Genomic DNA, 27483 nt, shown 5'->3' with positions numbered 1-27483 from the left:
AATAATAATAATAATAATAATAATAATAATAATAATAATAAATTTTATTTATATCCCACCCTCCCCAGCCGAAGCCGGGCTCAGGGCGGCTAACGACAATAAAATAATACAACATTCTAAAATCATTTCATTATAAAATTAATTCAAATCAAATTGATGGCAACCATTGGGCTAGAGTTCTGTGAAGACTGCCAAAGGAGGGAGTCAGGCTGTGCCCTGGCCAAAGGCCTTGTGGAACAGCTCTGTCTTGCAGCCCCTGCGGAAAGATGTCAAGTCCCACAAGGCCCTAGTCTCTTGTGACAGAGCTTTCCACCAGATTGGAGCCACAGCCAAAAAAGCCCTGGCTCTAGTTGAGGCCAGCCTAACCTCTCTGTGGCCTGGGACCTTCAAGATGTTTTTGTTTGAAGACCGTAAGTTCCTCTGTGGGACATACCAGGAGAGGCGGTCCAGTAGGTACGAGGGTCCTAGGCCGTATAGATAGCAGTGTCCAGGAAGAAATCGCTTAAATGTCCAGGCAAATCCATACGTATGGCAATTCATGTCGGAAGTCTAGTTTGGGGCAAGTTTTCTTAAAGCTGCTTCTTCGTTTTTGAGATTTTGCAAAAGCTCAACAACTCTTGCGTCTGGATTTTCACTTTTTGAAATATGCCAATCCTATGTTGGTATATCTGACCCAAGTATGTCAGACTGCTAAGGGGAAGATGAAGATCTGGTGAGACATATTTTGATGTACTACAATTCCTGTTATGATAGGTGGTGAAAAACTGCTCACGCAAATTGTTGAAAAATACTGAGCTTGTAGAAATAAATGCCGAACTCTCGCTTTGGAAGTCAGTTGTATCAGGAAAGTGAAGACAATTCCTATCAAATTTCTCTCAATAGGAGATGCAGAAATGGATCATGAAGCCCAGGATGTTAATGAGTTATGTCTGCCATTATCTGGTCTTCCAATATAGGTAAAGGTAAAGGGACCCCTGACCATTAGGTCCAGTCGTGACCGACTCTGGGGTTGCGGCGCTCATCTCGCTTTATTGGCCGAGGGAGCCGGCGTACAGCTTCCGGGTCATGTGGCCAGCATGACTAAGCCCCTTCTGGCGAACCAGAGCAGTGCACGGAAACACCATTCACCTTACCACTGGAACGGTACCTATTTATCTACTTGCACTTTGAGGTGCTTTCGAACTGCTAGGTGGGCAGGAGCAGGGACTGAGCAATGGGAGCTCACCCCGTCGCAGGGATTTGAAGTGCCAACCTTCTGATTGGCAAGTCCTAGGCTCTGTGGTTTAACCCACAGCACCACCCATGTTCCTCTTCCAATATAGGGAGAAATTAAGTCCTGTACAGATTCATATGGACATCTGAAGCAGCCTAAGTGGACCAGAACATTGGTCCATTATTAACCCAATACCTGGATAGGCTGCAGCTGATGCAGGACTTCAGGCCGAGTTTTTCTCAAGTCCTGCTAAAAGAAGGCCCTATAAGTGAAGATGTCATGGACTGAAGTTAGAACATTTAAGCACCACCAAATTCAATGGAACCTACTCCCAGTTCGCTCTGTATATAACTGCAGTCATGCTGATTCTAATAAATTCTGTATTATGCCACCTTTGGGAGAGTATATATTATTTTATAACAGATCAGCACAGGAGCTGTTTGTCATCCTGGGGTTTTGGGAAAGGTCATAATGGGCTCCTGTACTACCTACACCTCTGTCAGGTGCTGCTCATATTCCTAAACTTTTGGCTTCTTTGGAGAAGAGATCTTAAGCCATTAAGGTACATCAAACCATGATGAGTGTTTTCTTGTTTGACAAAGGGAATGGCAAGGTCAAAACTCTGAGCAAGGCTTATTCTCATGAACCTGCCCTGCAATCCAACCAGGAGAGAATGTAGTTGGGGATAGATGGAGCAGAAAAAGTAGTTGGAAGGGGAAAGGCAAAGAATCCTGCTGCCTCTCTCTCCACCTATCAGAAGCTCCTCCATTCACAACTGCATCTTCCCAAAACTTTAGTTATTGTTGTTTTTTAATGTGACTGCTGTAACTCCCTTACACATGTGGTTTCCCCGTGAGATAATGACATGGTAAGATAAAGACAGGATTCTATTATTATTATTATCTTTAAGTCCTATCCATATTAAAACTGTATTTTCCTGGGGGAATGGCGAATCAGAGTTATATCCAGTTTAATAGGTGCTATCGTTGGAAATATCCACATCTCTGCAGATTTCCAGGACATCACCCATCATTTGTAAAGGACATATAGATGCAATTTTGGTCACCGAGGTCAAGGCAGAAAACAACCCTGTCAACATGCTGTACTTGACATTATTCAATTTCTGTTGAAAGATGACTAAGGGCACCACCCAGGAAAGACTTTTGCGGAAGCCTATTGGACTCAGATAGTCCTTCTCTCAGAACTTGCTCCAAGTACCGTGATGCCCAGGATGATCAATAGTTGCTCTGTTACCTGATCTTCTACCAGAGGGAGACATTAAGCCCTGGATAGGTGCATATGAACATTTGAAGCTAGCATTGGCAGTGTTAGATTCTGGGTACATTAACCCAGTATTGTCTACTTGGATAAGCAGCAATTGATCCTGGACTTCAGGCAGAGTTTTCCTCAAGTCCTGCTGCAGAAGGCCCTATAAGGGAAGATGTCAAGGACTGAAGTTGGAACCTTCCGCATGTAAAGCACCATTGAGTTCAATGGAACTTACTCCTTCTTTACTCTGTATACAACTGCAGCCATGCTGACCCTAATAAATTGTGTACTGTGCTATCTTTGGGGGAGTCTGCATTATTTCACAATGTATTAATACAGCCGTTTGCCTTTTTACACCTTTAGAAGACACCTAGAGAAGTTTTTTAAAAAATAATAATGTGTTATTATTTTTTTATATAGTTTGGAAGATGCCCAGAGTGGCTTGGGCAACCCAGTCAGATAGGTGGGGTATAAACAGTAAAATTATTATTATTATTATTATTATTATTATTATTATTATTATGGAATTGGACATCCCTATTTTCATCAGATATATGTTGGAGAGTATGATGGCCTATGAAGAAATGTTGCAGCATTTGGGGATTTTTAGTTTAGAGCAGTGATTCCCAACCTTTTTTTGGCCATGGCCCACCTAAGCATCTGTCAGGAGTCCAGGTTCCCAGCTTGATAACACAGTAAGCGTAGCTAATAAAAAGGAGGATTTATTGCAAAAACAAACAGATAGCTCTGGACAGCTCTGACAAAGCCGCCGGCATCATTATTCAAGATGACCCCTCTGAAGACCCCTTCTGAGTTTTGCAAAAGATATTGAACTTGCGTATCTTACGTCTTTTGTTTTGCTTCTTGTCTAACAGCCCTCCCCTTAGCCGACTCTTAGGAGGGACTGGATCAGCTTCCAAGGGGTGGGGGAGTTGGTACTAGCCAATGCTCAGCCTGCATAAGAGTTAACTCTCTCTGTACCTGGCTGCTTTCTTCAGTTGGCTGCAAACCTTCACTGGGAGCTGTCTCATTCATGACGGCATCTCTAAAATCCTGGTGTGCCCCTCCCCGGTGACATATAATTCTTATTATTCAAAAAGTGAACTCCTATTCATGTGGAGGAAGCCTAAAAGACCATTAGTTGTTAATAACTCATTCTCGAATTGCTCCCCTTAAAAATCAAATTGCCCCCCTGTGCTTCGTGTGCCCCATGTTGGGAACCAAAGGTTTAGAGGAATGCAAGTAAGATAGAAGAGGAGACATGACTGTCAGAGACATGGCCGGCAGAGAGGACTCAGCAGAGGGGGAGGAAGAGGCAGAGGAAAACAGGAACTTGGTTCATTCACACCATGAAAGTGAGATAAGCCCTTCTCACTCTGGATTGCTGCCTGTAAGTTTTCGCAGCAGCACAGAGCTGAGGGAGCAGGACACAGGTGGTCGTAGGGGGTTGGATTCAACTCCAGAGGAGGAGGAATTGGCTGCACCTGAGTCTCCAAGAAGTAGGAGGGAGGTGTGACCAATTTGGGTGGTCCATCCCTGCCACTTAATGCATCCTCCCTGCAAGCGATTAGAACAAAGTAAGACCAGCAGGAAGTGGCGGCGGGCTTGGTGTATATCTGGCCTTGGGAAGGGCCAGAAGCCAATCGAGTCAACTGACTCTGACGGTGAGGTATGAGTTGTGGGAAGCTCGGATTGCTGAAAGCCCGTTGTTGATAAATAAACCTCAACTAGTCAAACTTGCCGGTGTGTCGTGTCTTGTGTGGGAGAAGTGCTAAACCTGACATGAAGACAAGTAGAAAGAGAAAGGTTTCTCTCCGTTTCTCATAGTAATAGAACTGGTGGATGTCAAATGGAGCAGAATGTTTGAAGATTCGGAACAGTTGAAATAAAGCACTTCTTTGTGAGGTGTGCAGTTAAATCATGGAACTCATTCCTGCAGGAGGCAGTGATGGCCACCAAATTCATGGAGAGGGCTATTGAAGGCTACTAGCCATGTGGCTATGCTCTGTCTCCACAGTTAGAGGAAGCAATGCTTCTCAATACCAGTTTCAGGGAACGGCAAGGGGTGAGGAGAGTGCTTTGGTGCTCATGTCCTGCTTGCTGCTTTTCCACAGGCACCTGATTGGCCACTGTGAGAACGGAATGCTTGACAGCATGTACCAATAGCTTGATCCACATAGCTGTCAACTTTCCCCCTTTCTTGCGAGGAATCCTATTTGGAATAAGGGGATTTCCCTTAAAAAAAGGAAAACGTTGACAGCTGAGCTGATCCAGCAGGATCCTCTTATGAGTTTCATTTAATAGTCTTATTTAAAACAGTTCCTTAACATCAGCCAATTCATCAGTTTGTATTTACTGAATATCTGGACCCTGTTCGCACATACAACTTGTGGGTAGCACGTGGACCCCTTCTTCACAGTTATGTCCTCCGTTGCAGCATTATGCACATAAATACAGTGGTGCCCCGCAAGACGAATGCCTCGCAAGACGAAAAACCCGCTAGACGAAAGGGTTTTCCGTTTTTCGAGGCGCTTCGCAAGACGAATTTCCCTATGGGCTTGCTTCGCAAGATGAAAACGTCTTGCAAGTCTTGCGAGTTTTTTCCCTCCCCCCCTTTTTCTAAGCCGCTAGGACGCTAATAGCTGCTAAGACGCTAATAGCGCTAATCCGCTAAGCCGCTAATAGGGATGCTTCGCAAGACGAAAAAACCGCAAGACGAAGAGACTCGCGGAACGAATTTTTTTCGTCTTGCGAGGCACCACTGTACAAGAACCACACGAGTGGGGTGAAAACCAGCTGTGTTGATCCTTCTCACTCAAGTGCTATTTGGAAAGGAGAGAGGGCACAATTTATGAATGGAAAGGAATTGGCCATATTCGTCAGGTTTTGTCAAAGCTTCGGGAAAACTATTCCTCCCCCGGTTGTAGCCAGAGCAGAGAAAACAAGGTAGAGTCCTTTTTAATGGGTTTATTCAGATATAATAGTGAGAGACAACACAACGCCATAATGCTGCATTCCTTTTCTCCTTCAATGTCAGAAGAATGGGGGGGGGGGCAGTGCCAGATTTACGGATAAGCTAAAGAGGATATAGCTTAAGGCCCCACTCTCTTGGGGGGCCGCAAAATTTTTTTAAAGAAAAGACAACTGGATGTACATTTCCAAAATATAAGATAAAAAGCAAATAAAATAAAACCTACATCTAGCAACAGTGTTTTGTTTTGTGTAGGCTCCTATGATGTAAATAATTGCCCCCCCCTGCTAGCCTGCTCCCTAAAATATGACAGGTTTGCTCATTTCTATATCAATAACTTTGATAAAATACATATTATGTGCAAAAGGCTTTAGATACTTATTAGGTCCATAAATTACCATATAGCATATATTCAACACAAAAAACAATGACAATTTGTTGCTGACAAAGGACAGCTGGACATATATAAAGGGCCCCATTCCCTTCAGTAGCTTAGGGCCTCATCAAACCTAAATCTGGCCTGGGGGGGGGCGTGATCTCCACTATTCCTCTTCCCTCTTGTCCCCTTGAGTCTGATCCCTGACAGGTTTTGATATCCGGGAGCTTTCGGCAATGTCATTGAATCTTGCCAAAGCCCAACAGTTTCCTTGCTGCAAAAGGCATGTATGAATGGGGGCCAAGTTTCCACCTCATATGTAGTAACTGGGCTTGAATTCTGAGAATTTTTGCAGCACAGCTGTGATGCACTTATACATGAGGACCTATTGAAAGAATCACCCCAAATTTGCTACTCACAGATAGTTATATAGCTGAAGCTTGGGCAACCAGGAAGTACAGCACTTGTCGGACAACCTTGAAGCAGTATTGAGACTCTTGTGTAAAGGCGTTGGGGCAGGAAGTTATGGAGACTGCCTTGGAAATAATAATAATAATAATAATAATAATAATAATAATAATAATAATTATTATTATTATTATTATTATTATTATTATTATTATTTGTACCCCGCCCATCTGGCTGGGTCTTCCCAGCCACTCTGGGTGGCTTCCAACAAAGATCAAAAATACATTAAAATGTCACACATTAAAAACTTCCCTAAACAGGGCTGCCTTCAGATGTCTTCTAAATGTCAGGTAGTTGTTTATCTCTTTGACATCTGATGGGAGGGCGTTCCACAGGGCGGGCACCACTACCAAGAAGGCCCTCTGCCTGGTTCCCTGTAGCTTTGCTTCTCACAGTGAGGGGACTGTCAGAAGGCCCTCGGTGCTGGACCTCAGTTTCACTTTTACTTAGTGTCAGATCACCCACGTCACTAGAGGTGAAGACCAGGTCTAAGGTATGTCCATGACTATGAGTTGGGCCAAACTTATTCAGGAACTGCACCATGGAGGCCATGCTTTCCACAAAGTCCCAAGCAGCCTCTTGTAGGGTCGTGTCAGCATGGATGTTAAAATCCCCTAGGACAGCCAAACTAGGTGTCTCCAGGAGAACATCCGCCATGACCTGAAGCAGCTCGGGCAGGGAATCCTGGTGCAGCGGGGAGATCGGTACATCAAAAGGAATCCTGTACTGCTCCTATTGCCCAACTTCCAGAACATGCACTCAGAGAACTGGGTCTTCCCAGTCGGACGCCTGATGCAAGCTAGTGACTTCCTAAAAATCACTGCAACCCTCCTCTCTGCCCACATGACCTGGTTGCTGTGAGTAAGAGAAACCTGGTGGACAAGCAGCAGTTAGGACAGGACCATCTGCTTCATCCAACCAAGTCTCTGTTACACATGCCAGGTCAAGTCCTCCATCCACGATCAAGTCATAGCAGTGGTCTTATTGACCTAGCATTGCACAGCAACACATTCAGGTCATGTGGGTTTCCCTTATTAATTCCAGTATCCATCCGGTCAAGACTAGACCCGGAGGCAGGGATAGTCTTCAAACAATGACTAAGCCTGCCACCTCGGTAATGACATGGTCTGGTCTTAGCGTAACTCCTCCTCCTGCCCATGATCACTGAGATCAGATGTCCCAGTGCATTCCCCCCTGTGGAACTTGCGCCAGCCATTCTATTGGCTGGAGCCCACTCCCAGGCAGCCCTGATCCCGCCTCTTAAAAACAAAATGCAAACTATACAACAACCAATAAAACAATAAAAAAACCAGAAGTTATGCTAAAACTAATCCCCAACCAGATATCCATCCCACCCACCCCAAAAGAGCAAAAAGGGGGGGAAATAAGAAAAAACTTAAAGTGCCACCGACTGCTTAAGGACATTTTAAAACACATAAAATCCCATATAAACAGTTCTGTGATACTTCATTTGATTGCTTTTGGTATTTTTGCGATTCAGCCTAAACAGCAACTCAAAATTGTGCAACGAAAGTCTAATAAGATACTTTGCAGTTTTCAAAATCCTCTGCAGGGGTACGGAAACAGATGTTGCTGACCAGACAAATCATTACTGTTAGAATAAGGGAACTATTTCTTGATTTTAAGGAGTCACGTTTGTCCACTAGAAATTTGCAGAACAAACTTTTCTACCCACAGGAAAGGGCTGTTTGTTTCTGGTTTCCACAACGTGCCTGTTCAAAATAATCCAGGTTTCACCATCATATCTTAAAGGCAAGCACCTTTGTAAATTGGTGAGTTAATCTGAGTAATGCAGGGAGGGGGGGTTGCATTTGTGTGAATTTTGTGCCTGACTTTGTACGTTTCCTCCTTCCTTCCCCACCCTTTCTTCTTTTTGTGTTTGGTTTTTTTCAATTGTAAGCTTGAGGATTGTGATGGAGTTATTTTAATCCACGTGTAAGCCATTTTGGGAGCCTCTGTAGTTTGAAGAGGTGATGGTATAAATCTTCTGAATCAATCAGTACATCCTTTGTGTCCCCACCGAAACATTTCATGACTCTTGGCTAGTTCATAATAATGAGTGACTAAGATAACAAATTGCATTGAACCAGCATGTTGAATCTTTGCAGCTAAGACTGCAACCTCCAGAGCAGTTTCTCCTACACATTTTTGGAACTGTAAGTACAATTCACTACATTTCTGCATCAGCTTGTAAATTTTTTCAAACACGTTCTCATTAAAATTCTCAAACACCTCTGTCCTTCTTTCTTTTACACGTTCTGCATGCATGACCTAACTTCCTGACATTAGCAAGCAATTTTAGCTCACTATTATGCATTTTGTATATTATTGTCACAAATATATGAATTTGCACACACATAGTCTCCTAACATGGGACACGGGTGGCGCTGTGGGTTAAACCACAGAGCCCAGGACTTGCCGATCAGAAGGTCGGCGGTTCGAATCCCCGCGATGGGGTGAGCTCCCGTTCCTCAGTCCCTGCTCCTGCCCACCTAGCAGTTCGAAAGCACGTCAAACTGCAAGTAGATAAATAGGTACCACTATGGCGGGAAGGTAAACGGCGTTTTTGTGCGCTGCTCTGGTTTCACCAGAAGTGGCTTGGTCATGCTGACCACATGACCCAGAAGCTGTACGCTGGCTCCCTCAGCCAGTAAAGCAAGATGAGCACTGCAACCCCAGAGTCGGCCACGACTGGACCTAATGGTCAGGGCCCCCTTAACCTTTACCTTTAGTCTCCTAACATATGCCTTTTGCCCACGTTTTTTGATTGGAGAACTGCATTGCAAACTTTGGAAAAGTGTGAATTTTGAAGGAGACCCGCATTTCAGCTCATGCATTATTTTGGGAAGTCTGAATCACAATCGTTTGCAAACTCAACCAATTTTCTCCCCCATCCGTTTTGCGAGTGGTGGGTGGCAAACCTCAGCACCTTGTATTTTTCATCAGTTTGGGAATCTGGAATATATAATATTACATCAAAATATCAAAAATATTCAAAACAGCCAAAATATCACTGACAAACACAAGCAGGTTTAAATCTCATCAATTTTGCAGAAGATCTAGATGGGGGAAATGTATTAATATGAATGTCTGCTAGGTGGAGTCAACCGGAATTGTTTGTGGCTCTTATTGTTGGAAGGAAAGCCCTAGACCTTCGTCCTGAAATGCAGATATTTGTTAACTGAACAGAGAAGGACAGAAAGGAAGACCTATTTTTAAATTACTTTTGCATGATCTTTTGAAAGGAGGGGCAGGAAAAGGAAATTAACATTGTGGTACAGTCTACTGAGCAGCCATCTGCCACACTGGAAAAGGGGCACATTTTAGCCTGCCCTGCAATCAAGACTCCAATTGATCAGTCAAGCAAGCAATCAGTTTGACAGATGTTCTGCTGGTATTGTTTTCTATAACTAATAGGGTGAGTGCTTTAAAGTACCATGGTTTTATTTGAATTGACTTCCTTCATCTCATTCAGTCCTTTATCGCGCGTTGGGGGTGAAAGAATCTGTCGGTTTTGGTTTCTCAGTTATTCAGTCCTAGATGCAGTTCTTCTTTGTGATTAAAAACAAAACCAATCCTCGTGAAAATTATTCAGAATTTTAGTGCGAATTCCTCCTAACAAACCATATTTTTTTTACAATCAGTTTTGAATAACGTACACATTTTTGCAAGCATTCCCCCCGTTTTGTAACTAGTTCAACAAACGTGTTTGTTTTTATAGGCACTTTCCCCTAATTTATGCATTTTTATTAGTGTTGTTTGGCCGGAGAACTCTATCACAAAAATTCAAATGTGTGGATTTTGAAGGCTGCAAGATTTTCGGTTCTCGTAATGTTTTGGAAAGTGTGAATTTGATCATTTCTGCTTTAAATGGAAACCAAATAAAATTTATCCTTCATCCCTAATTGCGATGAAGCCCAATTTGGGATACCTAGTGGTATTACATAAGGCTGCATGTGGATGTAACTTGACCTATCTCTATCTCATGGGATAGTTGCAGAAATAAAAGGAATAAGAATGGTGGATCATACTGCTTAACCAAGAGGATGAGAACTCTGTCAACCTCCTAAATTAGCTTTGAGTGTGCGAATCAATATCCTTTAGAGCTAAATCTGGTTAGTGTTAGAATGATGCCTTTCTCAGTTGTGGTTCCAATGAAATAAGGTCAGGAAAGCAATGAAATCTTAATAGGCAGCCCTGTTTGGGAAAGTTTTTAATACTCGATGTTTTACTATGTTTTTATATATGCTGTAAGCCGCTCAGAGTGGCTGGAGAAACCCAGCCAGATGGGCGGGGTATAAATAATAAAATAATTATTAAAAATTATTAGTAGTGATTTTGCCAAGTCCTTGAGCCCTAGTCTGCTGGGGCTGCAATGACTTTTGGCCAGGGATGGGAAAACTGCAGCTCTCCAAATGTCCCTGGCCTCCCATTTCCCCTGGCATTTGGCCAAGTTGGCTGGGGCAGGTGGAAGCTGGCATTCAATAACATCTGGAGAGCTAACCAGCCACTCCAGTTTTGGATATTTCCTCCCACTTTTGTTATGATGAGGCTTTGTCGACGCAATTCCCAGCCTTGTATTTTTGCTGTGCATCCCACCTTCGTGACTTCCTTAGTGAAATGCAGGATGAACATCATAACATAAATCAATACCGTATGATAAAGCTGTGGCTGCAGACCTCAGTGTGACAGCAGAAAACCCCTGGGAATTTCTTCTTCTTTGCTAGAACTCCACATCTCTAATTCTAGACTGAGCAAAGCTTTTTTGGTTCAGCTGCAATGGCAGGCAGCGATAATATAGTAGCATTGGGGAAGGAAGCATCAGGGAACAGCTGATAAAAGACACTGATGTGTTGACAGTCCACCATGAATGCACTCTTATTGTGCCAATGACATGTTGCAGAATTAATCCACAAAACCACCGGTCTGAAGCTGCCCAAAGCTGTGAGGGCGATTTTGTCTGGTTTGGTGGGCTGGATCTGGCTTGCCGAACACAGTCTACACATTCCTGTCCTATACCCAGACTTGGACCAAAGTCTCCCCTTTCCTGCCATTCCATAGAAACTGCTGGGTGTACATGAAGGACTTGTAGCCAACTTGGTTTTAGAACTCCTGCTCCTCCTATAGACACCAACTTTTCATCATTTCTTACAGTTGGCGGCCGAGAAAACAGAATCAGCAGCATTGAGCATTTCCCGAACATCTGCTCTAAGATTTGCACAGCTCACGACAGTGATTTGGAATTGCATGGGAAATAAACTGACTGCTTCAATAGTCAGGAGAGGTTTGGGTAATCAAAGTCCTTGAATTCTCACCTCCTGTGCTGGATTTTACCAATTGCAGGGTAAGTGATACTAACATTTTACTCAGAAGCTACACGCCTTGGCTACCACAAAAGCCAGATACCACTATACAGAACTCTGTATGAATGAAGGAAACAGGTCCCATTTCTATAGACACTTTTCCAGGAGAAAGCCCAGCATTGAATTCAATGGGACTTAGGGACACATATCGGTTTACCCAGTTATATGGTAAAGCGTGTTCTCCGTCATGGAGAGCGCGTGTTGCGGTGGGGTCCACCAGGCCACCCCTCTGTTGCCAGGCAGGATTACTAAGGAAGCCTGTGGCAACGATTGGATGGCTGGGTTGCTGGGGTAAATCCTATGTTGCAATTTGGTGGGAGGGATCAGATGTTTTAAATCCTGTGAACGCAGCTTGGAGCTTCCTATTTCACTGCGTGCAATGGATCACCCGCCTTAATTTTATGGGTTTTGCGTTGACCTTGCTATGCCTGTCATGGGGTCGTCTGCCGTTGGGGCAGGGGCCTGGTAGGAATTTTGTCCATCTGGCTGATTGGCTGGGCCATTTGGTTTTTGCCCACTGCGTAGCAAATCGTCACAACTTGTAAGGTTGCGGTTAGGCATTGGTTATCAATTGGTTGGAGGAGGGGTTAGGATTGGCTGGGCCTGCCCCTCCAAGGTTTCTGCGGAAAGGGAATTCCATTAAAGGAATCCAGGGGCTTGCCATCTTTTCGTCCGAATCCCTGGAATGGGGCTAGGGCCGGCAAGCCCTGGGGAGCATGCGGGGGAGGTCAGGGCCTGTGCCTCAGCTCCATTTCTCCCCAATATTGTTTTCCCTTACTGGCTTCTGCTTGAATCCAGAAGTCAGTTCTGTCCCTGGGCAAGGACAGATAGTTGTAACCAATGCCTAAACAACCACTCACATTTATGTATTTCAATAAAGTTGTGGCCAAAATTATGCCAAAAACCTTAAACAAAATTTATGTGTGTGTTGTGAGGGGTGGCTTGGGGACCTCGTCACGAAACCAGTTACAGCGGTACCTCTTACATACGCTTCAGGTTACATATGCTTCAGGTTACAGACTCCGCTAACCCAGAAATAGTGCTTCAGGTTAAGAACTTTGCTTCAGGGTGAGAACAGAAATCGTGCTCTGACGGCGAGGCGGCAGCAGGAGACCCCATTAGCTAAAGTGGTGCTTCAGGTTAAGAACAGTGTCAGGTTAAGAACGGACCTCCGGAACGAATTAAGTACTTAACCCGAGGTACCACTGTACTGACCAAGGGCTAAGCTCCCCCCCCCTTCCAATTTCCAATGGTATATCTCCCATGTTTTATTCCATATGGCAGAAATGAAGCTCAGTTGTTTGCTTTGGAGGCAAAAGGTCCCTGTTTCAATCCCTGAGGACCTCAAATAGACTCCTGTCTGAATCTTTTGTGAGTTCTTGCAGCCTCCCTTAGGAGCTTTGTGGACTCTCCTTCCTTGGAGGTTTTTATCCTGTCCTGGATTCTTTAGCTGAGTTTCCTGCATTGCAGGGGGTTGGACTAGATGACCCTTGGGTCCCTTCCAACTCTGCAATTCTATGATTCCTGCTGCTGGTTATTGTAGATAATACCAGTGTTCTAATTCAATATAAGAAAGTTTCCTGGATACCACTGAATTGATTCATTTAGAAGGTTTTATGCCAGTATCTTAACATGCGTTTATTCCCCATCTTTTGTCACTGCTTTAATATTTATCATTTATATTTAGTCTGCTGGGCGATACACTAATCCACAGCAATAGACCACATATTTAGCATTATCACGGATTAAAATACATGGTTTAATTCTTAACATCAGTGCATTCCCCATTTTCTGTCACAGCTTTAATCTTTGTTGTTTATATTTGGCTATATACTGATCCACATCAGCAGACTAAATATTCAATATTATCATTGATCAAAAATACGTTATTTTGCTGTTTTATTTAATTGTTGTTTTTTATATCATCTACATAGATTCTTCATATTCGGTGACAAGCAAGATGGACAATTTTTCCATGATGCCAGATGATGAAACAACTTTTGACTATGGTCCGGATACATCCCCAGTTCACAGCGAGAAGGGGAAAACATTTGCGTCTAATTTTGTGCCACCGCTTTACTCTCTGGTGTTCATATTTGGCCTGCTGGGCAACGCACTGGTGGTGCTGATTCTCATCAGATACAAGAAGCTCAAGAACATGACCGATATCTACCTGCTCAATTTAGCCATCTCGGACCTGCTTTTTATCTTCTCGCTCCCATTTTGGGCTCATTATGCAGCCCGCGAGTGGGTATTTGGAGACGCAATGTGCAAAATTCTCTCTGGGGTCTATTGTGTAGGCTTCTACAGCGGAAGTTTTTTTATCATCCTTTTGACAATCGATAGATACCTAGCCATTGTCCACGCAGTGTTCGCATTAAAAGCCAGGACGATCACCTATGGCACCCTCACAAGTGTCGTCACGTGGGTTGTGGCCTTATTCGCCTCGGTGCCAGAATTTGTATTTCACCATGTTCAAAAGGAATCAGGGAAGCACAAATGCACCATTCATTATCCTTCAAAACATGAAAATGATTGGAAGCAATTTTTAACTTTAATGAGGGTTGTCTTGGGCCTAGCACTTCCCGCAGTCATCATTGTCTTCTGTTACATGCAAATTATAAAGATTTTGATTAAGGGTAGAAATGAGAGAAAGCAGAAGGCTGTCAAGCTTATTTCTGTCATCATGATTGTTTACTTCCTTTTATGGATGCCATACAACATCACACTTTTGTTACAGACCTATCAAGATTCAATTTTCTCATGTGGCTTAAAAAATGATTGTGAGGGAAAGTTATCTGTAGCCATTGGGGTGACAGAAGCAATTGCTATGATCCACTGTTGCATCAACCCTGTGATCTATGCCTTTGTGGGGGAGAAATTTAGGAAATATCTCTCTATTTTTTCCCAGAGGTGTATGTTAGCTCTTCTCTGCACAGGTCGCGGTCACCCTCATTTAGACCGGTCTACTTCATCCTATACCAGTTCAACAGAACATGACCTTTCTGTTGGTTTGTGAAGTGATTTCCAGTTTTATTTGCAATTAGTTTAGTTGGTATGTCTGGGAGAAGAATGCCAGACTGCTAAGTTGGAGAGAGAAATGATAGCCTATGATCTTTAGAAGGACACCATTTCATCGCCCCTTCCCACTTAGAAATCTCATGGGGGAAGGAAGCAGGCAGATTTGGTGAGACACAATCTGGTAAACTAACCCGCTATTATAGGTGTTGCATAACCACTCACACAAATGACTGAAAAGATTGTGCATGTATAAATAGAAACCAGATGTGTTTGGAAGGTGAAGACAATTCATATAGGACTTCTCTCAATCTTAGATACAGAATCTGATCCAAGGACCATGAAGCACAGTTAATTAAATACCTCCATCAACATTTGGTCTTCCTTGGTAGGTTCATATGAGCATTTGAAGCTGTCTTAGGTGATCCATTAACCCATTACTTTCTACTTAGATAGGCAGCAGTTGATCCAGGGCTTCAGGTTGTGTTTTTCTGCTACCATAGGATCATTTAACTGAAGTGAAGCTGGAACTTCCTCCATGTTAAGCACCACCAAATTCAATGGAACCTACTCCCAGTGAACTCTGTATACAACTGCAGTCATGCTGATCCTAATAAATTTTGTATTATGCCACCTTTGGGAGAGTGTATATTATTTTATAATAGATCAACACTGTTGCTTGCCTGTTTGGAATCCTCCTTGGGAGTGGGATTACAGGGAACGTCATGATGAGATCCTGTACTTCCTACACTACTGTCTGTCACTACTCGTACACCTAAACTTTTGGCTCCTTTGGAGAACAGATCTTAAGCCATTAAGGTACATCAAACCATTATTTACTTCTTCTTGTCTGACAAAGGGTATGAGAAGGTCAGTACCCTGCACAAAATGTAAACAGAGAATCCTTTGCATTGGTCCAGGAACAAGCTCCAATCCTACTTGCTAGATGTATGCCTTCTGCGTGCTGTTCAAGTAGTGAATGGAGGGGAATATTCTTCCACCAGTTCTACTGAAGGAATGGGTTTTTGTGCAGTCAGTCTGAAACGGGACCCAAAATCCACATTTTTCCTTCTCCAAGGGAGCATTTCTAAAATGCATTAACTTAAGCTCTTGAGTCAATGTATAAACAGAAAGCCAGCTGTATAAACAAGTACTCAAAGCCCTCTCCTTTATCAGTCCGTGACGGCAATGGATGGCCTTGCCAGTTCCGAGTAGAGCAGGGATGGCACGTCTGGGTCTTATCTTACATCCTGACCACAAAGACGCACAGACTTTTTCTGGTCTGACAAGAGACCCGGGAATGGTGCCAGGAGTGCTCTTAGAGTTGGTGACCTCCTGCCCCAAGATAAGAGTATAGGAACAGGAACAACCTTTTATGGTCAAGAGTGCCGGAACAGCAACAACTGTTTAGGGTCATGGATGTCAACTTACGTGTATAAGCTGACGTGGTTGGATTCCTGGGGAAGGGGGGAGAGGGTGCCTGGAAGATTGAGACCTGTTCCACTTTTCTCTGCTTTCACATATGCAGATACAGTACCTACTCGTAGACCATGTAGTTCAGCATCCTGTTCTCATAGAATCATGGAATTGGAAGGGAACCTGAGGATCATCTAGACCAACCCGCTGCAATGCAGCAATATCCCCCTTATAGGGATTGAACCTGTGACTTTGGCCTTATCAGCACCATGCCTTACCCAACTGAGCTATCCAGCAAATTATGCAGTCGAGTTTCCTGCATTTGGAAAAATCACAGGGGTCAGCATACCCGGAGTGCGATGGATGAGCCTTACCCTGGAAGAACCACCTTCATGTGCAAACTGTCTGCATGAAATGTTTAGTTTCCTTGTTTAAAACATTTCCGTAGCATCCTTAAATTAAATAGTTTTTAAATATTTAATTTAGATCCTGCCCCTAGTCATGAAGGAACGCATAAATCCAAGAACCATGCGGGTGGGATGAAAGCCAGTTGTTGTGTGGATCCTGTGTGGTATTATTACTCAGGTTTTGATATTTGGGAGCTTTCACCCATGACATGGGATCCCGTGCTGGTTAGAGAGGCATATATGAATTGGGCCCAAGTCATCACCTCATACATGGTAACTACAGAGCCAGCCCAAGACATTTTGCCACCTGAGGCGAACCACAAAATGGTACACACACCCTGCCAGGGAAGAAGGAACAAGGGGAATTAAAGATCTACCTTGGGTTCAAGAGTGGGAGGAGACCACCAGTGCCTCCTACTCGCGAAGAGGCTGCTGTAGAGGCAGCAGAGGTGGTCTCTAAGGTGCATTCTGCAGCCGTCGCTACCTTTGTGGTGGCAGCAGTGGGGTGTGCATTTCTTGGGGGGTCAGATCTGCTGCCCCTGTAGATCCCGCCACCCGAGGCAGCCACCCCACCTTGCTTCATAGGTGGGCTGGCCCTGGGTAACTGAGCTTCTCTTCTGAAGATCTCTGTTGCCTAATGGTGATGCTTTTATACAGGGTGAGTCTTTTAAAAGAGGCCCCATGGAATATGTGTACTCTGTATCTATGGGGCCTCTTTTAAAAGACCCGCCCTGTACATGAGGATCTCCTAGGTTTAGGCTTATTAATTTTTTTAAGACAAGCAACTCACTGAAAGACTCTGCCGAAACAATCATCCTCAATCTGGGCGACCCAGAGATGTTGCTCTACTGCTGAAGTTTGGGGCCTCAGGTTTAGTGAGCACTTGTCGCATATTAAGCTTATACTTATGAAAGAGGGATTTACATCTAGATGTTAGGATAGAGATGATAAAGAAACCAGGAAATCAGGAAGACACAATGAGAGATAAAGGAGGTGCTGTGGGATTGGTGGAAGTCAATGTCTTGTTGTTTTAGTGTTTATAATATTAACTTGTAAGATATGGATGTTGTTGTTGTTGTTGTTGTTGTTGCTTTCTTTAGTTTTTGAATGTTGATTTTTGTGTGTTGTGTATTGTTATTTTTAGATATCTTACGTGTTGTTGTTGTTGTGTGGAAAATACTAATACAATTTTTTTTTTTAAAAAGCTTATACTTCATGGATTACTGAGACTCGTATATGAAGACACTGGGCCAGACAACACTGGGAGTGGTTGTGTGTTGTTGTTTTTTAAGTGGGTTAAATGAACAACCACATGTTCATGTTCACTTCTGGTTCAGAAGTGATATCCTTCTCAGAATCCGCTGAGTGAGAAACCTTTTAACAGAACCCCTTAAAGTGAGCACTTGTCAGACAACCTTTCAAGGCAGGCAGTTTTGAAGACCACCTCAGAAATACTTTCTGAACAGTCCTGTGAGTTGATGGGAATGGATTTTTGGTAATTATTTGATTTGGCAACATAAACTGTAACTCAAAATTGTGCAATGAAAGTCTAGCAAGATACTGTACTTCAGTTTTCAAAACCATCTGTAGTAGTACAGAAATAGCTTTTGCTGACCAAATGATTCCTGTTAGAAGGGAACTAGTCTTGATTTTGAGCAGCAATGTTTGGTGGCTAGAAATTTGCAGAACAATTCCTTCTTCACAGAGAAAAGGGCTATTTCCTACTTTCTGCTTTTTACAATGTTCCTGTTCCAAAGAATCTAGCTGTCGCCACCATCTTTTAAAAGCAAGCAACTTTGTAGATTGGTAAGTTAATTTAAGGGGGGGAGCACTTGCCTTTATGTGAATAAACAGTGAAAAAATCCAGTTACAGATAGGTAGCCGTGTGAAAAAGTGAAAAAGTCAACATAGATAGGAATGCTGCACGAATTTCTAAGCCTGTAAATTGACCAAGATGTAAAATATGCAAATATTGATATTAATGAACCAGTTAACACTTTCCTGTTGTATTCATATTGTTCAGAACATTGGAATTCCATAGTCAGTTTTTGTAATCAAAGTCCTTTAATTTTCACGTCCATTGCTGGATTTTACCAATGGTGCTAACATTTAAACTAATATACATGCCTTGGCTGCTTTTAATTGACACAAAAAATTGGGTCAATTAAAAACCTGCTTTTAATTGACCCAAATATCACTTTCCAGTACTCTTGAATGTGCAGATGAAGCTAAAGCTCCAATCCTATAGCCAGTTACCCATGTGTAAGCCCCACTGAATTCAATGTATATGTACAGGATTGCCCAGTGAATGTACAACTTGCCCCAGTTGGAGCTGATCCATTTACACAATTTCAGTGATGTGAAAGCAGAGTTTTGAAATTAGTATCAGCCTAGATCTTAAAACACTATCCGGAGGAAATGAATATGCAGGCGGAGTATTTTGAAAGTCGATCAGTTTTGTTTGTTTTGTTTTTAAAGTAAAGTAATATTCTGGATAGGTTAGCCAAAGTCTAATGAAAGCAGGACATCTGAACTTTAATAGTCGTGTAAATGACCCTGAATATTAATTTATTAATTAATAAAATGTATATATCACTTGGTTGCAAAAAACAAACGAAAAGAAAACCAACCCTCAAAGTGGTTTTGTATTATTAATATGAGGTTTTATAATACAAAAAGGAGTAAAGGACCCCTGGACGGTTAAGTCCAGTCAAAGGCAACTTTAAAAGTTTCTGAAATGTGGTGTCCACTATTTGTGGTTTAGCAACTGTGCCAGACATACAGTATCTATAATAAAACATGCCCTTGTTTTCAAATCTTTGAGACATATTTCTCCTTTTTGTTCTGCACTTCTGGATACTTCCTTTTTCATGTTGTTTTCTCGTTTCTGTAGTATCGTTTGTTGTCAAAGGCAACTGACATGCTGTAAAATGGCTGTTTTAACCATGTCTACTCAGAAGTAAATCCCACTGAATTCAGTGAGGCTTTCTCCCTGGTAAGTAGGGTTAGGATTTCAACCTTAACCTGCTTCCTGTTGTGAATTTTTAACTCATTATTGTTCCTTTCACTTGGTTAGAAGTGATCACTTTTGCTATCTGCGTATTTTGTTACTACTCCTTAAAGTCGTCTATTTCCCCCCAAAGTGGGAAGAACCAGCTGGATTCGACTGCCTATTTTTGACCACCCAAAGTCTTCATTTTCAATTAAATTTTAAATCCCTCTCAACATCAAACCATCCCTTTCTGCTGCCTAGCTCAGTTTTGTCTGCCCGATTGGCAGCATCTCTGATGTATTTCAGGCAGGATTCTCTCTCAACCCTGCCTGGAGACACCAGCAACTGAACCTGAGACCTTCTCCATGCAAAACCGATGCTGTAACACTGAGTTTTGGCCCTTCCAGAACTTTATACTGAACTGCAATCCTCACCCCATTTATCTGGGAGTAAACATGGGTGGCGCTGTGGGTTAAACCACAGAGCCTAGGACTTGCCGATCAGAAAGTCAGCAGTTCAAATCCCCGTGACGGGGTGAGCTCCTTGCCAACCTAGCAGTTCGAAAGCACGTCAAAGTGCAAGTAGATAAATAGGTACCACTCCAGCGGGAAGGTAAACGGCGTTTCCGTGTGCTGCTCTGGTTCGCCAGAAGCGGCTTAGTCATGCTGGCCACATAAAGCGAGATGAGCGCCGCAACCCCAGAGTCGGTCACGACTGGACCTAATGGTCAGGGGTCCCTTTACCTTTACCTTAAACCCCACTGAATTCAGTGGGAGCTACTTCTGAGCAGATAGTTTGGTTTGTAGCCATAGAAGGCTTTGGTGATGTGCTCTTAAAGTCACTTAATTCCTTTTGTTTTTAAGGTGTCATAAGAGTCGTCTGATTGTGCAGGAGACTAACTGAGTGATCTGTTTCTTTATGCTGGAAGGGAACCCGAAGGAATGCAGTTGATTTGCAAATATCTGCTGGTGATTTTTGTGTCTATTGTGTGCTTCACAAAAGAGAACATATATTTCTGCATTAACAAAAGACAAAATGGTACACAGACTTGTGCAATTGGAGGTTAACAGAAAATACCAGTTGAAAGTGGGAATGAATGGCAGAATGGATTGAGGTGTGTTTGAACATCGCTAACCAATAAAGACATTCAGTGGGAGAAGGTGGTCAGAAACACAATCAGAGCATTATAGGCAAATATGTTAACATCTGCAGGGTTCTGTCTCGGGTTTGCTGTTGTACAACATCATTATAAACAACTTGGATGATGGTGTTCAGGGGATTCTTATCAAATTTGCAGATGACACCAAACTGGGAGGGGTAGGCAATGCCGCAGAAGACAGAAGTATATTTCAAGCTGACCTAAGCAGATTGGAGAACTGGGCTAAAACTAACAAAACAAATATCAAGAGGGTCAAATGTATGGTTCTACTCTTAGGCAGAAAGAACCAGCCGCACAAATATAAGATGGAAGACACCTGGCTTGCCAGAAGTACATATGAAAAGGATCTAGAGGTCTTAGTAGACCGCAAGCTTAACATGAGTCAACAGTGTGATGCAGCAGCAGCAAAAAAAAAAAAAAAAGCTAATGCTATTCTAGGCTGCATCAAAAGAAGTCTAGCATCCCAATCAAGGGATGTAATAGGAATAGCCACCTTCAAATATCTAAAGTGCTGTCACATGGAGGATAGAACTTGTCTTCTCATGCTCCAGAGGCTAGGAACCAAACCAATGCATTCAAGTTAAAAGGACAGAACATTTCAACTAAACACCAGAGAGTTTTCTGACAGCATGAGCTGTTTGACAGTGGAACAGACTCTGAGAGATAGTGGTCTCTCCTTCTGTGGAGGTTTTCAATGAGAGGTTGGCATGTGTGATCTAGTTGAGATTCCTGCATTGCAGAGGGTTTGACTATATGACTCTATGATTCTATTATCCATTTCCCCCTCCCAGTTTTTTGTGTGTTTCTTTACGCTTATTCTTTATTCTTAATATTTAGACTGTCCGCCAATATCTTGATCCTCATAAGCAGACTTGTTTGCCAGTATCTTGATCCTCATAAGCAGACTGAATATTCAACATTAGCAATAGTTTTTTTGAATAAATAAATAAATGAATTATATGTTACAATAAAGTTTCATGCTGATATCTTATATGATGTATGTGAATTCTTTATTCTCAGGGAAGAAGATGGACGATTATATTGATTTGCCAGAAGATTATTATCTAACCACATCTTATTACTATGATACAGACGTAGCCCCAGTCCACATCGTGGCGGGGGAATCATTTGCGTCTTATGTTGTGCCACCGCTTTACTCTCTGGTGTTCATATTTGGCCTGCTGGGCAACTCACTGGTGGTGCTGATTCTCATCAGATACAAGAAGCTCAAGAACATGACCGATATCTACCTGCTCAATTTAGCCATCTCGGACTTGCTTTTCATCTTCTCGCTCCCATTTTGGGCTTATTACGCAGCGCACCAGTGGGTATTTGGAGACGCAATGTGCAAAATTCTCTCTGGGATCTATTACGTAGGCTTCTACAGCGGAAGTTTTTTTATCATCCTTTTGACAATTGATAGATACCTAGCCATTGTCCACGCAGTGTTCGCATTAAAAGCCAGGACGATCACCTATGGCACCTTCACAAGCGTCGTCACTTGGGTTGTGGCCTTATTAGCCTCTGTGCCAGAATTTGTATTTCACCATGTTCAAATGGAATCTGAGATCCACAAATGTACCATTCATTATCCTTCAAAACATGAAAACGATTGGAAGCAATTTCTAACTTTAATGAGGGTTGTCTTGGGCCTAGCTCTTCCCGCAGTCATCATTGTCTTCTGTTACATGCAGATTATAAAGATTTTGATTAAGGGTAGAAATGAGAGAAAGCAGAAGGCTGTCAAGCTTATTTCTGTCATCATGATTGTTTACTTCCTTTTATGGATGCCATATAACATCACCCTTTTGTTGCAGACCTATCAAGATTCAATTTTCTCATGTGGCTTAAAAAATGATTGTGAGGGAAAGTTATCTGTAGCCATTGGGGTGACAGAGATAATTGCCATGATCCACTGTTGCATCAACCCTGTGATCTATGCCTTTGTGGGGGAAAAATTTAGGAAATATATCTCTATCTTTTTCCAGAAGTGTACGTTAGTTCCTTTCTGTCCAGGTCGTGATCACCCTAGTTTAGACAGGTCTACTTCCTCCTACATGAGTACGACAGAACATGACATATCTGTTGGTTTGTAAAGTGATTTCCAGTTGTGTGCTCTTTTTGTTTGTGTGCCTCTGTTTAGCTGTCATGCCTAAGGAGCGGGGGACTATCATGATGAACTCCTGCACATTAAAATTTATAAATATACTACTGCCAGGCTAGGCATGGTCAAATCTGTCAGTTTTCAATTTCAGCAAGTTTCTGATTTTTCCATTGTTATGTTTTGTTCTCTACATTTCCACAGCAGTTTGTGATTTTTTAAAAATATAAATTCACCAGCATTTCCACTAATATCTTTTCACTGCAATTTCTCCTAACATACACATTTTTGCAAATTGATTTGCTGTAATATAATGCACTTTCATATGCTATTTTCACTAACGTGTGCATCCTAATGGACATTTTATATCCTAGCATATGCATTTTTGTACACATTGGCCGAAGAACTGAACTGCAAAATTTGGAGAAATGCACATTTTCAAGGGTCTTGGTTCTTGCATTGCATTTGAAAGAACAAATTAAGTAGCCTTGTCCATAAATGCGAACTGAATCTAATTTCTCCCCTATCCTTGCAGATAGCACAGATCTGGGGAAATGTTTTGTTAGATTAGAAGAAATTAAAATTAAAATGCTGGTGGATTTTCTGGAGAACTTAAAATATATGCTGCGGGGAAGACTGTCTCACAAACCCGCAGATCGTCCGTGATCTGTCAGCTTGCATCAAGGTGCGAGCGGCAGGGATGCTGGGTCTAAGGGCACAGCGCAACTGGCACTCTCCAGAGCCACTCCTACATGCAAGAGACACCTGTTTTTCATAATTATAAGATTGGGTGTGGGGGGAACCAGGCATGTTCCAGATGGAGGAGAAAAAAGAAAAAAACCCTGCTAAATTATACAGTCGTTGGATGTTGAATTTCGGACTTTAAACGGACTCTCATCTTGAAACGTGGATTAAGGAGGTGAGCAACCACTATCTTTCCATACTTGCTATATTACATCATGATTTGGCAAAGCTCAGCCAGAAAGAATTTAATTACTTAAAAAAAACACAAGAGGCGAAAATTATAACTGAATGCATGATATACAGCCCTCAAAAACTCTAAGAGAAGGAGACTTCCGGGTTAGCGCGAACGGCTAATGGCGGATTCCCTCCGAGCTCCGGAGGGGAATCGGCTCTACTGAGGACGGGTCTTGCCGTGCCGGCGACACGGGGACCCTCAGAAACCGCAGGCGCGGAAGCCTGCGGACTTGGTGACTCGGTGGGCACCTTAAGCGCCCTCCCCGACCCACGAAGAGCCTTTTTAAAGGCTGCGGAGAGGGTACGGAGAGTGGCGTGGTGCTGAGAGTAGATCGCTACCTCGGTAGAGCGAAGCCGCAAGCCATGGCCGGAGAGCGCTGACTTTCTTCCCAAAATTTGGACTGGATAACAAAGGACCCGTGAGTAGTGGAATTTGGACTTTAAAATTTTATCCTGTGAATTCGACACGATCGGGGGATGTGTTAAAGGGAAGTCCGCACCCCCTCTACTTATTGACGTTTCAAAGCAAGGAACGGAGAATTAAGGCGGAATGAATACTGTTTTGATGATTTAAAAGTTTCTCACAAATTTGATAGAACAAGATTTTTGTGCTGGAGAGAAAGGGAATTTGGAACTTTGTGTGTATCCCCCCAAAAAAACCCGGGAGTGTCCTATTTGGGTCCCGGAGGAAGAAGTGAAAGGAGTTTGACAGCTGTCAAAGAAGCTGTCAAACGGGCGGACAAAGTAAAGAATTTTGCTATTTAATAACTCTTGGAATTAAAGCTGATACATTTGGACTGAGGCGACTGGAAACAAAGTATTGATAATAACAAAGTAACAGATTATTGGAAAAGGACTACTAAATAACTGAAAGCCCCCTAGGGGGAATTAGTGACATTACAATGGCTGCAGAGGGAAAATTACTGGCGGAGATAGAAAAAATGTTCTTTCTCGTGGGAATCCTGCAGGAGCAGAGTATGGCTCTGAGTAAAGTTTTTATGACCTTGAATCTTGAAACAAACAACTCTGCTGAATGCACAAAGGAGATGCATGATAAAAATTCTGCAGCTGAGCAGGAAGAGATGCCTTTGGAATTGACAGAGAAAAAAGAAGGAGTTCAGACACTACAAGTGGAAAATATCAACCAAGAATCTGCAGCGTTAGAGTATGAGCAAGAAGACCTCTGGATTACAGACCTGCGAAAGATGAGAAAGAAGAAGAGAGAAGCCCCTGGAGTACTTGGAATATTAAAACTAGAAAGAACAAAGCAACATGATTGGGACTTTTCTCTTGAGTATGGAAAACTAGATGGTCTTTCGCAGCAAACACTCTTTAACATTCTGAATGAAAGAAAATATGATCTGACTCTGACTGAACTCCTTCGGGGTCTTAGGACCATCAAAGAGGACTACCAATATAGTTGGCAGAGAGGGACTGACAGAGAATCAGACGCCTCGGACGTGAGGAATCCGGGCTAGAACTATTTTTTGTTTGTTTTTCTGGACATTTGTCTAGGAAGGGACAGAAACCGGGGCAGGGGGGGGAGAGAATATAATTATAAAATGTTATGTTTTGTTTTACTTGGTCAATGTGACCTATAATTAATATAATAAAGGGAAAATTTGTGAAGGGGAAGTTAGACCGACCTTAAAAAAAAAAAGAAATTATTGATTATAAGAGAATTGGATAGTTGAATATAGATAAACAAAAGAATTTAATTTTCAAAAGTAATGTGAATATCTTTAAGAGGTTAGGTAAGAACTTGCTGAATTAATTTTGGAATTGGGACGTAAGAGGAGGGGGTGGGGGGAAGTCAATGAAAGTGGGTAAAGAAACTTAGGGTATGTAATTGTATTTGTGTGTTTGTTTGTCTTTGTCTTTGTGTGTGTGTCTGTTCTTATAAAATGTAAAAACCCAATAAAAATTATTTAAAAAAAAAAAAAAACTCTAAGAGAAGTTGGCAAAACCAGATCAGCTCGGGCTGAAGATGGAAACAAAATGGCGGTCATAATTGCGCAGTTATAAAAAAAAGGGATTCTTATGGAAAAGAGCTCCTTTGGACTTAGGGTGTACTGTATTTCATTCTAAAATATATCTGCTTGTTTGGATTATTTTTATACATTATTGTGGACAGAAATTGTGGACAGAAAGGCGGAGAGCGCTGGATCCCTGCCAGCTCTTCTAGGGCCCGGAAGAGTTTGGGGTATGTGTGTCCTGTTGTTCTTGGAGGAATTTAAGTAATTTTCATATAATATACAGCTGGGAAGCACGTCTCCCAATACAGCAATATATACAGACATATACGGACATCAGCTCATTAAAAGACATTGGGGAGAAATTGTTGATTGGCCATTTATAAACTTTACTTTTGGAATGAAGCCCAGTGTCTTTAATGAGAACTTGACGAACAAAAGAGAAATAAGAGGACTGAATACCAAATAACTGGACAGAAAATAAGATGATTGAAAAATGCCTCTTGTGGATTAACAATATGGAAACTTTGCTACAGAAGATGCGAGCCACAGAAACAATAGCTGATTAGACTGAGAATAAAAATGGATAATATTAGTTTTGATTTGAAAAATACTGAAAATGCAGAGACATGAATGAGGATGATTATCTCTAGACATCTGGAACAATAAAGTTTTGATAATTGGAATATATAATTGGTGTATTGTTGTTATTGTAATTTGGATTGATTTGCTTTAATTTGTCATTAATTGGAAGATTGTTATTGAAAATGAATAATTTAAAAAAATAAAATAAAATATATGCTGCGAACTGATGTAGAAATGTAGAAATGTGGACAGATGAGAAATGAGAAAATGGGGAAAAAATTGCACTTACCTTTTAAAGTGGTATCCTGCAAAGCAGCAGAAGTTTAGGATCAGAGCTTTTTGCCTAACCTCTTCTACTCTCCTATACTTCCAAATAGTTGGAATTCTTCAATACAAGGCTTCCTGTACTGCAATACCTCCCACAAAAGGGATATCTCAGCATACATCCTCGTGACTAACATCTACTGGCTAGAGGAACATGAGGGTACATAAGGGATGTGCCCATAGCAACAGGACTTTTCTCAAATTGGGCACAACCCACCATTAATGTGGAAGTGGGAAAAAACACTGTTCTCTAGGAAGAGCAACAAATGACCATCAGTGCAGAGAATCGGCTCCAAAATCACTCTTTAAAAGGTGGGATCAAAAAGCAACTGTGCCAGTATACATGGTAAGGGTGGAAAGCCCTGAGAGAACCTAAAACGCCAGATTCACCCTTCTCTAGCTACTTGGAGATGCAGTTATACTCTTTGAAGCTTGGGGCAGCTGGTCAAGTGAGTACTTGCTGTGCATTAAGGCAGGGCCCGAGGAAGGGGGGTGCAGTGGGTGCTGTCCACCCCGGGTGTCACCACTGAGGGGGGTGACAAAATGCCAGGTGGCACTTGTTATGTACTGAAGTTCTCACCCTGGGCCAGCAGGGGGATACTGTAGATAGTTATGCAAATAAGGGATCGAAAGTGACGTTCAGTAATTGGATAGTTTTAGAAAGTTGTTACAGTAACGTTGTACTGGAGCTCTATATAAGCAGGCTGACTGAACCCTTCAGTTCAGTTCTGTCCTGGCCTGTGAATAAACAATAGCTATTTGAAGAATCGCTGTGTTGTCTGATATGTTCACCCACAACTTAACAGCACTCACCGCGCCTGAGCCACACGTCCAAGCGGTCCGCCCTCT

The 27483-nt window shown here is 42.4% G+C and overlaps 1 protein-coding gene across 8 annotated transcripts; it reads left to right on the top strand.

The window, feature by feature from the left end:
* Positions 1 to 7891: 7891 nt before the first annotated feature.
* Positions 7892 to 22884, top strand: LOC309325636 (C-C chemokine receptor type 5-like). Of its 8 annotated transcripts, none has more exons than XM_081833819.1 (3): positions 11534 to 11662; positions 13616 to 14645; positions 22715 to 22884. In XM_081833819.1, exons 2-3 carry the CDS (start codon positions 13642 to 13644, stop codon positions 22767 to 22769), a joined length of 1059 nt encoding a protein of 352 aa, XP_081689945.1. In that variant the 5' UTR covers positions 11534 to 11662; positions 13616 to 13641; the 3' UTR covers positions 22770 to 22884. The 8 variants fall into 8 exon arrangements, with proteins under 8 accessions (XP_081689946.1, XP_081689945.1, XP_081689941.1 ...); XM_081833814.1 differs by lacking the exons at positions 11534 to 11662; positions 13616 to 14645 and adding exons at positions 17976 to 17992; positions 18280 to 18328 and having other exon boundaries at positions 21694 to 22884; XM_081833816.1 differs by lacking the exons at positions 11534 to 11662; positions 13616 to 14645 and adding exons at positions 17999 to 18017; positions 19416 to 19517 and having other exon boundaries at positions 21694 to 22884.
* Positions 22885 to 27483: the final 4599 nt, after the last annotated feature.

This window comes from Podarcis erhardii (assembly GCF_964252035.2).
Source record: "Podarcis erhardii genome assembly, chromosome: 12".
NCBI lineage: Eukaryota > Metazoa > Chordata > Lepidosauria > Squamata > Lacertidae > Podarcis > Podarcis erhardii.
The sequence above is the reverse complement of the archived record's forward strand: the minus strand, read 5'-3'. Positions and strand labels throughout refer to the sequence as shown.